This window comes from Anoplophora glabripennis, unplaced genomic scaffold (genome assembly GCF_000390285.2).
Source record: "Anoplophora glabripennis isolate ALB-LARVAE unplaced genomic scaffold, Agla_2.0 scaffold6, whole genome shotgun sequence".
In the NCBI taxonomy this organism is placed as follows: domain Eukaryota; kingdom Metazoa; phylum Arthropoda; class Insecta; order Coleoptera; family Cerambycidae; genus Anoplophora; species Anoplophora glabripennis.
The window spans coordinates 292190-307913 of NW_019416749.1; the positions used below are offsets into that span (position 1 = coordinate 292190).

The following is a 15724-nucleotide window of genomic DNA, read 5'->3' on the forward strand; positions in this document are numbered from 1 at the left end:
GACATACGCAGAAGCCATTTGACACAGATTTTATGGTAAATACAAGATCACTGGTAATTCCATGCAACAAAAAAGTTTGTGGAGAACGCAGTGTATCACAAGTATATGGCGCTTTTCTTGGTTAAAATCAGGAATTCCTTTTTTGAATGTACTAGATTTTAAAAAAGACTCAGCGATAATATCGTCTACATAGGGTTGACGGCGAATTTAATAGTTTAATAATGATGTATTAAATGTAACGATGTGCACTTCGCTTTTGACGTGATTTTTTTATGGATCTATTCACATTAAATGTCGTTATTAGAAATATTACCATTAAAAACTACAGACGTAGCTAAATAATTAACAACCTATTTTGACGTAAATAGTTTTTATTCGTAAACTGGTACTAGATTTTGAAAAAAAAAGAAACAAATGCAATATGAATTTGTAAATGTAATTTGTTTATCTATGATATATTTGATAATAACTTTCGATTAAAAATATTAATAATCGTCAATACCTACTTCGACTTATGTGTCGTTTAGATGAATTTTATGGGCTGGGCAATAGTTTGGAATGAGCTGGGAATCATTTATAGCAATTTCCCACGATCTTAAAAATAACTAATGATTCGCACGTACGCTATGAACGTATAATTGTGACAAAACTCCCGTCCCGACCTTTCAATATTTACCAAAAGCTGGATGAGAAAGCGTACCGTCATCGTAGTCGTCATCTCTTTGTTTCGATTTCTGGAGTACGCCCAACGTTCAGTGTTATACATTGCGATAATATCTGACGCACATTTTCCGTTGACCGAATCACCTGGGCTGCAGGTGTTGCATCTAACAGGTGGCCTTCTGTCGGTGTTGTATTATAGTACATATAACCAAGAAGCCAAGACATCGGTAGTCGCCATCAGTTTCAAAAATAACATGCACGCACAAATTTTTTAATGTTCTGCTTCTAATCGTGTTGTTTTGTTTCAGAACGTGATCGTCAACCGGCTCCACGGCCCCAAGAGTAAGTATATCCACCGGTACTACAAGCCAGAATGACAAATTAATGATCTGTATTTAGATAGACCAAAACGGTATCAAATCAAATTCTTTACAAGAAAAATTTTAATACTGAAACCAATACCTACCATCAAACAAAGAGATGGTTGTATATACTGAGGCAAATAATAATTTCTAGAATTGAAAATATCGTAAATCGTCTAGATTTTTTGGAAAATGTAGAAATTTCAAATGTTATGGTTTTCTGGGATTTTTAAGTTCTCAAAATCCTCCACAGACATACATACAAAACAGTTGTTTAAAATGATCGGAATTTCATATTGATTTATATTTTGATAAAGATGTTCCATCTAATAACATTTGGATTTGTTTTTATTACTCCTCAATTTATCTAGATCTAGATGAGTAGCACATAATAATAAAAACAGCACATTTTCTTTTCATCACCAATGCATTACCATATATTAATAGGTTTCCAACATAAATTTCAGTGAGGGAAAAATAAAGATTCTTAATTTTTTCATTTACGAAAATTAAAAACAAAAAAATATCGTAGTATTAACAACCGTGAGAAACGAGAAGCAACTTTTACTTTTCTTACGAGTAGGTACTACATGGAATTTTTGCATTTGAGTTCAGCGCATTTTTCTTATTGGATGATGTACACTGTGCTTTGTCTAAAAATAAAAGCAACCTTAATTAATGCGCACAACTAGAGTACTCTTATTGATCTGCTAAAGTAAAATTTCCAGGAAATTAAATATTTTAGCTTTCCATATAAAAACTATAAGTTGATGCAGGTGTTAGTGTTTTTGCTTACCTGTTTTTAAATTTAATTTCGATGGGCTTACTGATACAGTTTGTTTTTTAAATTGAATTTGAAATATATATCTACTTAGTACCTACATTAAAAATATTTTACATATAATTGATAGTAAAGATTCAAGAACTTCGTAAAATTTTGCGTGTTAATTTTTTTTAAATTAATTTTCAGAAGCCTAAGAGATGATCTCAACTTATCGGAGGAAAGCGATGATGAACATAAGAAGGAAGCTTTACATTCTTCTAATATAATTGTCGAAAAGTAAGTACTTTGAATATATTTTATGCCCCTGAATATAAAATGAATCATAGAAAGATGTTAATATTAATAATAATAATAATAATCTTTAATTCGTAAACACATTAACATTTACAATGACAATGTAAGAGCGAAATGGTGTCACAACAGATTCCCTAAGTTAGTTTAAACAGTGTTCCAAATATTCAGTTACATTGTAGGGTTCAATATTTAATAAAAATTGTTTAATATGTTTTTTGTATAAATTTACACTGTATCTGTTTAAGTGACGCTGGTAAACAATTGAATAATTTAATACACATATAATGTGCATTCTTTTCTGTTAGAGTAAGTCTGTGATATGGGTACATTAGATTTAAATTTCTTGTATTATACTGTGATGATGAGTGTCATAAAATTATTCCAGTTTTTCCTTACATACATTAAGCACTCAAAAATATACAGAGCCGATATAGTCATTATTTTGCTATTCCTAAATACCAATCTACAAGATTGGATGTAAGACATATTATTGATAATTCTTATAATTCTTTTTTGAATGACAAAAATTTTCTGTATGTCAGTGCTATTACCCCAAAACATAATTCCATATTTACAAATAGATTCGAAACTACCAAAGTAAATGATTTTTGTAGATGTAGTATTTACATATTTACTAATTACCCTGATTCCATATATTACATTACTTAATTTAGCAGCAAGTTCATCTATATGTTTTTTCCAATTTAAGTGTTCATCTAGATGCAGTCCTAGAAATTTTGTACTACTTGCTAATTCTGCCATCTGATTGTCCAGTATGATGTTAGATCATGTTGTTCAGCATAAACAAAAATATAAGAATATTTGTATGTACAGGGTGTAGCTTGGAACAGGGATCATATTTGTACGGAGATTAGGTTACCTTCGACTTTTAGATATTTATAAAATATACTCAAAACTTCCTCCATTGCTGTCTAAACATGCCTCAACATGTCCCATCATAGTGTCTTACCCTTACTATTACCTAACCAATTGTTTACTTCATTGGAATATGTAAAATGACCCTAGTATAGTCCACTTAAACTAGGTCAATGTCAAAGTTTGTTTATACTGAAATTCACAAATTGAACACAGTTCTTTAAAAGAACTAGAAACGATTTTAAAAAATATATCAAATGTATGAGGTTAGTCAATATTTTTATTTATCACCTCCCCCTCTTCTACTGACAGTTCCACACGCTTAATAAAATTAAAATATTTTATGTCGTATTAGGTACTTTTTTTAATGGTAAACTATATCCATTAAAATATAGAACTTTATAATAATACTACAGTATATTGTCATTTTTTAAATAAAATTATTTTTTAGGATGTTATCGCCTCTAAGTGCTACTCCAGCAATACATAATTCAAAGATGGATGTGCCCGAACCTTTGGCACCCATCCCAACCTCACCGGTAGCTAGTTCTTCTAGTGACTCAGGATCTGATTCGGGGTCAGATAGCGAGTCCAGCAGTGACGATTCCGGAGAGGAAAATGTGACCTCAGTGGACGTACGTTTACAACCGCCACCTACAGAATTGCAGCCAGCGTCACCTCCGTCAGAAGACAGCAAAATTAGGTGGAACCTGGCATCTTTCGTGGGCAACAGCCAAAATATCACAGATCCCCTTACCTCTCCGTTAGTGTCTCCTGTTAAACCGTCTTGTTCGCTGCCAATAAAGACAAGTCCGGACAGTAGGAAAAGGGTTTCTGAGGAGTCGGACACCAGTGATTCCACTAAAGACATTGATGATATAGTGGCCAAGGCAAAAGCGCTAGCTGAATTAAGTAATTTGCCGTTACTGTCCAGTTTCTCTGACTCGGAAAACAGCAGCAAAGAATCAAATTCAAAGAAACAAAAGCATACCGTTCAACCAGTTACCAATCCTAATTTAAGTGACAGTGATTCAGATGTGAAAAGAACTAGTAAAAGAAAACCGGTGATTCGTGCTAGTCCCAGGACAAAATCAGTGGACTCCCACAGTGACTCTGATTTTGAAAATAAAACCTATAGTGGCTTCGTTAACACCGCCCCCAAACCTATTTCCCCTGTGCCAGTAGTGAACCCAGAGAAAGTTACGAAACCTGGTCGAGGAAGGCCTAGGAAGATTAAACCTCCTAACGGCGATGAAGTGAAGAAACCAAGAGGTCGTCCAAAGAAAACGAGATCCCCTAACACTTCATCGGACGTCGAAAAGAAGAAGCCAAAGAGAGGTCGTCCGCCAAAATCTGTACTTCCACCATGTTCAAGCAGTTCCGACGAGGACGAGAAGTTTGAAAAGCCTCCACCTCCACCACGCCGCAGGACCAAATCAAAAGTGCAGACATCCAGCAGCTCAGATTCGGATAGTCCAGCACCAAGGCGACGAAACTCAAGCAGTTGCAGCAGTATTCGTCACGAGTCAGAAAGAGAAATTCTAAAACATGAGTCTCCAAAGAAAAGTTACAAACATAAATCTCCAAGGTCTGAGGAAAGGAAAAAAGCAAAGAAGAGCTCCGATGAAGAATGGGGCGCTGAAAATAAGGCGATCTTAAAAAATCACTTCAGGGATGACTCTATAAAGAAGAAATTGTCGGATAACTCAAAAGATGTCACATCACCGTTTAGGCGAAAAGGTCGACCGCCTTTACCCAAAAAGGAATCAAGTGATATTGAAAAGGTGAAATCTAAAGCTAAAGTAAGCTCATCATCCGAGGACTCTGATAGTGATATTACTTCACCATCGAAGAAAACTCTTAACAAAATAGATTCCACTATAAAGGTGGAAGAGAATAAGACGATAGCAGATAAGAATAAATACGATACCCTCCGTAAACTCTTCACACCTAAAAGGGACTCTGAAGGAGGCAAAGGTGGTGGAAAAGGAGGAGGAAAAGGTGGTGGTAAAGGTATCGTTATGTTTTATTTATTTATTTCTTGATTTGGTTGTTAGTTTATAAGAGCGTAAAAGATAAAAGTAAGTAACAAGATTGTTGATATCAAATATGTCAGTCAAGAGTAAACGGATATGATAAATGTGATGTGAGTAATTGCATTGCTACTAAATTACTGTTTGTCAGATATACAAAGACACTAGAAAGTTTTACAAGGGGGGCAAATATAATATTCCTTAATTTGTTTATAAAAGAAAACAGTCATATGTTCAGCAAAATCTAGGTATACAAAAGAAAATAGAAATAAATATACAGTATGTACAGTAGAACCCCGATTATCGGTGCGGCGGATTCTTTGTGTGCTGCAATGTTTATGATTATCCACTATCCGTACGCGGATTATTCGTGGCGGGGCAAAAAAGCGCTCGAAAACAAAAAAAAAAGATGAGTCTCTGCTTGTTTATCGCATATATATTATTTACCTACATATGTACAAGTGAACGTAATAGGTATGTGTAATAAAGTTCATATTTTTTGCAAAATTTGTGAGTTGGGCGTTATTTCGATTAACGGTGTTCTCGATTATCCAGCAACGGTTCTGTCCCGGCCGGGCCGAATAATTGAGGTTCTACTATACTTACAAAATAAAAATACTTACAAAACAAAATTAATATAAAAGTGAAAAGTGTGTTTAAAATTAAAAAGTAAATCTTCAATCTTCTGTCTTTAGCAAAAGTACTTCTTCAGTAAATTAATTATTTAACTTTTTATGTGCTCTCAGTAAGCATAGTCTGAATAAATGTTTTTGAATTGGTGAACTTCGTCAGGTAAATCCGTTTGACCAAACTATTATGAAACGAGTGTATATTGCATTGTCTGTATTTACTAGAAACTCAAACTTCAAAAATTTCTATTAGCATATTAGACTGAAAGTAATATAAATATATGCAACGAAACCCAAAAAATAAATATTACTTTTATTTTAATGAATATGTGTCGATATATTCTACTTATTACCTACCTTTAGCCTTTTTTGTAAACTGGTTTCTAATTTACCCCGGACAGCCAATACACTTATTTAAATGTTTTTCGATCGTACTGGAATTCTAAAAAATTGTTTTTGAGTAGAAGTATTTATAATGATTTTTACTCAATTCAGAAAAATATAACCAAACTGTTGATTTTGGCGTCATACTTCATTTATAAACTATTTGTGAATTAAATATTAAATTAAGAATCAACTGATTACTATTTACTAGTCGTTAACTTTGCCAAAAATAATAAAATATGAACATATAAAGGAGGTTATATTTTTAAAATGTCAGTTTCAGTTAAACAATTACCAACAAAATTACAAGAAAATGGCTAAATATCTTTAATTTTACATGTACCAACCTCAAAAATTTTTTGCGGGAATTATGAATGTAACAAATAATTCTGCGCATGCGCATACAACTTTTTAATCTTGAAAAGTGCCCTCAGGACATGTCCACTCCACTCTTCATGACTTATCTGCGGCACATCTCTAAAAAAAAAACAAATTAACCGTCATTCCTATCTGAAAGGAGATTCTCCATAAGACTTTATTTTCGTAAAAGTAAAAATTGTCGTAACTTTTCTCTCGGGTTTCCTAGCTTCTCAAAATTTTAACTATGTTACTTTTAGTAATTAGCCAGTACACAAAGTTTTGTCTAAATCTGAACGGTATTTCCAAAACAGACACCTTCTTAAAAAAAAATCATGTTATATCTGAAAAGGTGGCAGTTTGTTAAAATGTAATTGCTCTTGTCAGATAGACCTTTTTGATAAATTTGACATCAATCAGCCTGTATAGTAGTTGCTCAAGCAATATGTAAAAGTAGTTGAAATATGATAGTTTTCATGGCTTTTTCTTCCAGGAAAATGCGGGGTTAATGTGATAATAGTAGATGAAAATTATGAACGCAGTAGTTCATCCGTAGAGGACGAGGCTATGCCAACCATATCAACCAACCCCACCCTGCTGTCGCCTATATCCAATAATGAAGTGAAAAGAAAAAGTTCTGAACTGCCTTCTCATTCATCTTCACCTGTATATAATGACCCAATGAAATGTACGAAGACTGAAATTCCAATTAACGATAATATTGAAAAGATATCACTTTTGGTAAAGATAGATTTAAATCGGTTAGACTTATTTTCTATTCCCGCTTTGAGGAAATATATAGAGAACACTAGAAGGCTAACGGAGCCAAAAAAGGAAAACTTAGATAAGGCCAAAAAGGAAAATTTAGAGAAAACAGGTGACTGTGAAACTGATTTTAAAGTGAAGTCAACGAAGGAAAGTGATAACGAAACAAAAAGGGCGTTGCCACCTAAACTTGATCAGGATCACTCCGAGAGGAAACATAAACTGAAGAAACGCAAAAGGAGAAATAGCTCCAGCTCCATTTCTTCACTTTCGACAGTCAGTAACATGTCTCACAACAGTCACAAGAAAGAACACCAAATTAAAAAGGATAAAGATAATCCAAAATCTAAGAGACGAAGAGAAGACACTGAAGTTGCACGATCTCAAATTGATAATCTCAGTTTAATTAATGCCCCACCAACCAACCACGAACGGGAAGCAAGCAAGACTGTTCAGTACCTTGATGGGTCTATGTCCAGCAATCACACCCAGCCTACTAGAAAGTACCACTCATACTTTGAACCTCCAGAAGAACCATCTGAATATGAGGAGAGGTATGTTGATACATTTAAAAAAAAAATCAATACAAACAATTGTACACAGTGATCTTTTCCATAATATTAACAATCTTATAGAATTAAAATCTCGAATTCCTTTCAGGGATCAAAACCAGTACCTGAGCGATGCAAAGAGATTAAAACACATGGCTGATGGAGAGACTGATACTATTAAACAATGTATGCTGTACCTGGAAGCTGTACTTTTCTTCTTGCTTACCGGCAACACCATGGAGCAAGAAAGCATTTCAAAAAATTCAGCCTTCACAATGTACAAAGACACACTTTCGTTAATCAAGTAAGTCCCCTTTCATCTTATGTCGCATTTACACATTCGTGTTCGTGGCTCGCCTCGTCACTCGTCAGCTCCGCGAGAGGTATTCGTACGTTCGTTCCCCACAGTATGAGTGGCTACACACTCGCAGTTCACCAAGGCGAGGCGAATAGACGACGTGGAAGTTTTGGCGGCAGTCGTGCGAAATGTAGCCATCAACTAATTTTTTTGCCCTCGTGGATGCATTCAAACGACGATATTTTTATTCACAAATCATTGACATTTTTATGAAGTGGATGTTTTGGATTCCAAATAATAGGTTCACCCTGGTAGAGTTCCAAAAATTCAAACACTTTAGCGTTATTCCATTCCATTTCGATTTAACATGAAAAAAAAAACAGCTGTTACTAAAAATGATTGTTGTGAACCGCAGTGCGACAATTGTGTTCGCCTCGTCTGTGCGGGCCTTTGACTCGTCCCCAGAAAACCGCTTCCAGAACGAGCGCTGCGAGTGGAAAGGCAAGGAACGAGACGAATGACGAGGGGACCATCTACACATTTGCCCCACCACTCGACTCGCTGCTCGTGCGAATGTGATAATGCCACTACAGACCAGAATAGATCCCTTGAATTAAAAAAAAAAAACGGAAACAATTTGCAAATTCTCAAGAATTGAGACAAGTTTTTGCTGGATCTTAGTTTCATTGTGTGTAATTTATTAACGCTCTTTCTCTTCCTTTTTTTTTGCGATATTGAAAAGATCGAAATTTAAATATTTAAAAAAATTAAAAGCAACCAAACCATTCCGACAAAAACCTCGCGTGAGAAGGAATATCTGAGTAGACAGCGGAAAAAATGGGTGAATTTTAGGAATTATTATCTCAAAAACTATTTGTTCTATTTTATCCAGTTTTGTTTTATTTTGCAGTATACATATTTAAGTATGCTGACAAATTTCTTTATAAATATATATCGATTGGGGCGTTAAAAAATATCCCTCGCTTGCGTGGTCTGCGCTTCCCAAGCTTACATGCAGTCGGTTGATCTGAAACAAAAATTTCAAAAAGGTTCTCAATATGTAATTTACAATGTCCTTCACAACATAGAATTAAAAAAAAATTTCACTAAATGGCGGCCGATTGCACTTTACATTCATTTTTCAATTTTAATTTCCAACCTTTCTGGCTTGATGAAGTAAAAAATAATAATCCTATGTTCCGAAGTAGAAAACCTGTTTGAAAGTATTGTATTAAATTTTGGCCACCGTACAGTGGAAAATATTGGAAAAAATTCGAGCCACGCGTCAAAACTAATCAAATAGTACTGATTTTTTTTTATTCTTTCCGAAATTACCTGTACTAGAAAGTTCCGGTGAGGTAATTGCCTAGAATTTTTTCAAAATGGCCGAGTAATCTCTAGCCTCAAACTCGATCATACGAAGTCTGACATATTTGGTATCTAAATATGAAAAAAAAAAGGAAAACTAAGGCTGCTAAACGAAAAAAATCATAAACATTAAACATATTCATAAATCATGAATCTAGACCAAAAACATAACCTCAAATATAGGTTGCACACTCAAAAGTACCATTATTATGGATTTATACTCACAAGTTTAGAAAAAATTGAGAATGTTCGTTTTAGGTTAAGATTTATAAATTTGAGGTTATGTTTGGGTCTAGATTCATGATTTAGGAATATATTTAATGTTTATAAGATTTTTTTTGTTTGGCAGCCTTTAGTACATAATTTTCCTTTTTTTTCATTTTTAGATACCGAATATGTCAAACTTTGTATGATCGAGTTTGAGGCTAGAGATTACTCGGCCATTTTGAAAAAATTCTAGGCATATATTCCAATTACCTCAGCGGAACTTTATAGTACAGGTAATTTCAGAAAGAATAAAAAAAATCAGTGTGGCTGGAGTTTTTTCCAATATTTCCCAATGTGCGCCGCTCTGATAATTCGTGTACCGAATAATCCACTCACGGTTAATTGAGGTTCTACCATATAACAAATAATTTATTTGTTGCAGATATATTTCATCTCAGTTTAGGAGCCAGCAAAATGTATCCTCGGTTCATACTAAATTGGCTGTGTTAAGGTTTGTATAATTAAGGGGACATTAATACAACATTTGTGAATTTTTAAATCGTTTTATAGTTATCGGTGCCAAGCTCTGCTGTTTTATAAGTTATTTAAAATGAGGAAGCAGGAATCCAAGGAAGTGCAGAAAATTGTTAGTGATTATTGCAGTAAGGTAAGAAATAACGAGTAATATTTTCTATTAATGGACATTCCTATAGTTTTAACCTGTACTTTTTTATCATTAGTGTAATGGTCAAATGAAGAGTTGTTTGAAACAACGTATTAAAAAATTCGGAACTATATTTACAAAAAATTGAATACATGCAAAATAAAATATAGTGAATTGTATAGAATGTTATAAATTTATTTTCTTGTATAATGAACTATTAAGTGATTTTTCTTGATAATTTGAAATTGAAGAGTAATTGGTTAACACTGTTATTATACTAACACCATCATCCTCATTTACCTTATTTCATGGTAGACATCCGACGTATAAAAATTAATAAATCTTAAGCTTATAATCAGAACCATATTTATGAAATATCTAGATATAAATTATATTCATCATTGAATACATCTTTAGGCACTCGTATCTAGAGGAAATTATTTTTACGTTCATAGGCCCAATTACTTCACACCCACTGTAATCAGAGTGAATCAATTGTGAAGTAAAAGCGATCGTGAAGTAATTAAATGAAATCAAAAATATTAACAAAATGAAGCCAAATTGTAATGCATTATTTCTTTCAGAATGCCATTTCTCAAGATCAGCAGAACCACCAACAGGGCCAAGGTACTCCTTCTCCTCTGTCTCCCACCCCTTCTCCCGCCGGTTCCGTGGGTTCGGTGGGCAGCCAGTCCTCCGGGTACAGCAGTGGAGAATTGGCGGCGAGGGGAAACAATGCACTCATTCCTGCGACGCATGCTCAAAACGCCGGGGCATGGCTTCCGCTCTCTGTTTTTAACTCTGTGTCCTTGCAGAACCAGCTCTTCACATATCTAATCTCATTCCAGGATCATTGGGATATGGCCGACTCACTCATTATCAAGGGCAAACTTACAGGTCGGTGGTTTATGAAATCGAATTGACTGTAATCGTCGATCACGCTTTGTCTTAAATGGAATAAATTTTGCATACACAAATTTTTGTTTACGGTCGTACTACCGAATTTAATTCTAAATTAGTTTTGGATATGCTCCGATTACTTTAAGTAATCTTGCACAACTGTTTTATCTATTAACAAAAAAATTACGACGAGTTAAAGTAAACGGTGTCAATTTTGGGACCAAAAATCATGATTTTTTCAACATTTTCATTAATAACTAAAAAATGGGATAACGAAACTAACTGAAATTTTAGCACGCATTAGAGTAATACTGAGGCTATAAATGGTCCAAATTTTAATTTTTTTTTTCGGTTCTACGTTTTCTTAATATCGGTTTCCAAACTTAGTTCGATTTTTTTTTTGTTTTGGATTTCGCCACTTATTTTATTGCATAGCCATTTTGAATTTTTGGGATGATATTTTGATTGTTATATTTATTTCAGACTTCTTTATTGAGCTGGACAGGCAGTGCAGGCCTTTGACGATGCACAGTTCTCTCATAGACTTGGTCAGGTATGTAAGAGAAGGCATAAATCGCCTGAAGAGGGAGAGTTAGGAAAAACTTACCAGGACTAGACTCTGTACATAGAGGAAAATGTATGCCAAAGAATGCGTCAAGTCAATTCATCGTCAATGGCCGAAATTAGAGATGACAATTTTGCATTACGTAATTCTACCTTACTTAATTTTCATACATATATAAATTATATATATGTGTATATTAGCAAAATGACTTATTTAAATTATTTAGGGGTCGAAATGGGCCAACGGTCAGATGTGTGACCAGTCTGTAGGGTGCAGTACTATAAGTAATATTTTTTCATTAAATAGCGAAATTCCACGTACATAGTGTATATTTTTTGTAAATACTGTATGCTAAAGTTATATATTTACTATATGCGCTATATTTGTACAACGCTGAGAATTATAGGCCTAGTGGATCAAACCATTATTACATCTCGGTTGTGGATGTTGAATTAATGATTAGTAGTCATTGTTATTTTTGCATATATATTCTAGGAGTAAGTGTGCATATTTATGTATATCATGTATATTTTATTAATTTTAAATTATTTTTATTTTATCTTAGGTGTTTTTTCTTTCGTAAAGCCATTCACAGAAAAAAAATCAAAGTAAATTATCATATTTTTTATCTATATTGTTAAAACGTTAGTGGCAAAAAATCTTAAATTTAATGTTGAGTTTTCTCCAAATGAGATTGTATTTAATATATTTAAGCACTCCTTATGGCAAAGATTCGCTATGATTGCAGGGATTTTTACCGACAATCAAATATCGAGAATTTATATGAAAATCAAATTTAATACCGTCGTTTTATGGAATATGCTTTTATACAAGTTTACATCATAACGTTGGGGCCATTGGGGGCAATATAGAATCTTAAATATTTGTTAAACAGAGATAAGATAGTTATTTTAATTTGTATTTTAAAAATAATTATCGTGTCGCATATTTTATATAGTTGTAATTTATAAACATGTTAGATTTAATACTATTTATTGCAGTACTTAATATTAATTATTAAATGTTTGGAAAATAAATTATTTCGTATTGTAAATTTTAAAATACGATCAGGTACAACTTTGACATTTTTTTATGTTGTCGCCTTTTGAATATAATCAAATTGGAAATTTAAGGCAATCGTAGCGAAAATTTGCAAAAAATGTGCAGAGCGAAGTTTGGTTACAAACTTAATTATGATTATGCACATTAATTAAGACGCGGTGCTAATTACAAAATAAATTATTTATCTTGTTTTTATGTTCGTTGTACGGTCAGAGGAACATGGGCTGGTTGGGACCACAAAATCTAAGAGTGCGTATACGATATTGAGTGATAAAATTGAAATCTGTAATTTTGATATTAAATTTTGTAATCTCTCAAACTAGCCTACATTCAGTTGATATTTTACATGCTAAATTGCGTTTTAAAAACTGATTGTTGATTGGATCACATTTTATTATACAAATGTAATTGTTTTTTTGTATAAAAGATACAAATCTTATTTTGTAAATTATGCCTGCATTTTGGTCTGTTTTATTTAAATCTGGATATATATCGACTGAATATATAATTGTTTTTCTTTTTATTTTTTGTTTAAAATATATTAATTTATTTTATATTTATTTCGTTGTTTTTGTTCTTTCAAGTGTCTCCTTCAATTGTGTAACCAAACTAAGGTCTGTTATTAATGGGACAGTAAGTTTCATAGGGAGTTTTCATAAAGTGGCCAAACGTACTGGTACTCCGAGCGTCCCATATTTAAATGAGACGAAAGCTTTGGAATTTGTTTACCAGTATGTACCATTCCCATTTTAGAAAAAGCCCATATTAACTCCAAAGTAACTTAAAGTGACCTTGAGTAGATCATAAATAATAAATACATCAGTACCTTGTACATATTTATACATAAAATTTAAGATCAGTTATACTTTGAGGTGATGTGTAACGGAAGGACCGAAACTTTTCTTTCAAATATATTATTACAGCAATTCCATGTTTTTGATTACAAGTTGCCAAACCTGTACAACAATTTCCACCTATAATTTAGATTTCCAGTTTATTTTTCTCTTTCGCATGCAACTTCTGCTCATAGTTAGACAGTCTCCCTCTCTCGAGTACCTAAACTGTTGCCCTTTCTACAGTGTCTACGCTTTTTAACACGTGGTGCTTCCATGTAGTAACATATATGCTGTAATTTACCATACAAGATCTTAGACGAATTTTTGAAAAGGAACTGAATCACTTGACTCGGTAAAAAGAGACGGCTCAGTGAGCAGAATCAGTCTTGTTCCACCCATCTCCACTCTCAAATCTATTTTGAGCCCTGGGCTCTGGGCATTCTTTTTATTATGAAATTATAAGTAGTATAATTGTCCGCAGTTCTGATGAAAGAAAAAACATATGTCTGTAAAAAGAAAAAGGTATTGATAATTTCACGATTACAGTAAATTGGCTGTATATAAAATTTTAGAGAGCTTACATACAGGGTGTTCCGAAATTAATGCAACAAAATTTGGTTACAGATTCTTAAAACAAATTTAGGGGACCTGTATTTTTTATTTTTGCCAAGTGGCCCCCTTTTTCGGAGTTACAGCCCCCTGAAATCTGCCCCTAAGAATAATCGTTTTTTTATATCTCGGAACCTTGTACGAGAATCGCTAAATTTGGTACGCAGTTGTTTGTGACATGTGAAATCTCAAGGTGCTACGCTTTTTGGCGAGGACCCCCCTTAAGACAATTTTTTGTAGGCCCCCTTGTCTTTGGAGCCAAAAAAATTTCCGGGGTTCCCGGAAGCCGACCCCTATAGAGTGGCGCCAAGACCAGGGACTTCTGCCACCGACTACCAAGCTACCTACCACCGACTTCAACCACAGGCACTCTCCAACGAACATTTACCCTGTTAACACGTCTTCATACACAAGTTTTCTGTACACCAGTTTTCAATAAAATTCTTTATTAGTACCGTTGAGAGAGCATTTATTTCTTGCTGTACAGCGAAAGCAACCCTCACTTTTTTGTGGCTTGATACTTTTTTTGTAAAACGCAATGTTTTCGAGAAAAATGTCAAAATGTGATCGAATGCATACCGTGATTCGCCATTTTCCTCAAAAACTTTACGAAAAACATTGAGACAAAAAAGTTTCTAAATTCAATGGCTAACTAATAATTTTTAAAAAATTCAAATTTGCGACCAAATTTTTTTGGTTCCAAAGACGAGGGGGTCCACGAAAAAGTGTCTTAAGGGGGTTCCCCAATCCCCACCAAAAAGCGTAGCACTATCAGATTCCACATGTCATAAAACCCCTGTGTACCAATTTAGTGATACTTGTACAATGGGGTTGTGAGATATAAAAGACTATTCTTAGGGGAGATTTCAGGGGGCTGTAACACCGAAAGAGGGGCCACTTGGCAAAAATAAAAAATGCGGGTTCCCTAAATTTTTTGTCTCAAAAATCTACCACCAAATTTTGTTGCATTAATTTCCAGACACCATGTATAGTGCCTTACTGCTTTTGAATGTCACGATGGTAAAATTTTATAAAAAGTGTGGTGCAGTGTTGTAGTGATGAGTGCTAAGCAGATCAGTTCTAGTGCTTAAAAATAAAAATTCGTGACCATCGAAAATAAGGACAATCAAAATTTTATGCATTTTCTCGACTTTTTCTTATAATAAAATAATATAATCTATAGTACGATCGTATTCGATGCAAAGTAATAAATCATTGCCTGTTAAGGGAATCAGTGCAACACATTTTATAGGGGGTTTTGGAAACTGAATAATTTCTTTATGCATTATGGATTAACAGTTATATATTTATGAAGGACAAAATGAAAAACAAAGGCATATCCTTCGCACATTGGGCGGCAGGACAACAATACATTTATTACTCCCTTCATTATCCCTCATATGACTTGTGTCTTGTGTTTTTTGCGGCGGCGCGCGTGCCGGCCTGGCGTGGTCAGTTTCGTTTCGGTTGTATTGGTGCTGCGTGTTTCTCGCTCGCGATATTTGTGAGGTTATAAC

The 15724-nt window shown here is 33.9% G+C and overlaps 1 protein-coding gene across 5 annotated transcripts in view; it reads left to right on the top strand.

The window, feature by feature from the left end:
* Positions 1-13322, top strand: part of LOC108911927 (AF4/FMR2 family member 4) — a 210929-nt gene extending 197607 nt beyond the window's left edge. For all 5 annotated transcript variants that reach the window (XM_018717038.2, XM_018717009.2, XM_018717021.2 and 2 more), the window contains exons 8-16: positions 972-1005; positions 1996-2085; positions 3431-4992; positions 6876-7701; positions 7808-8002; positions 10014-10082; positions 10142-10238; positions 10820-11132; positions 11619-13322. In XM_018717038.2, the coding sequence (XP_018572554.1) occupies positions 972-1005; positions 1996-2085; positions 3431-4992; positions 6876-7701; positions 7808-8002; positions 10014-10082; positions 10142-10238; positions 10820-11132; positions 11619-11731 (3299 nt within the window). In that variant the 3' untranslated portion in view covers positions 11732-13322. The remainder of the gene's footprint in view (positions 1-971; positions 1006-1995; positions 2086-3430; positions 4993-6875; positions 7702-7807; positions 8003-10013; positions 10083-10141; positions 10239-10819; positions 11133-11618) is intronic.
* Positions 13323-15724: the final 2402 nt, after the last annotated feature.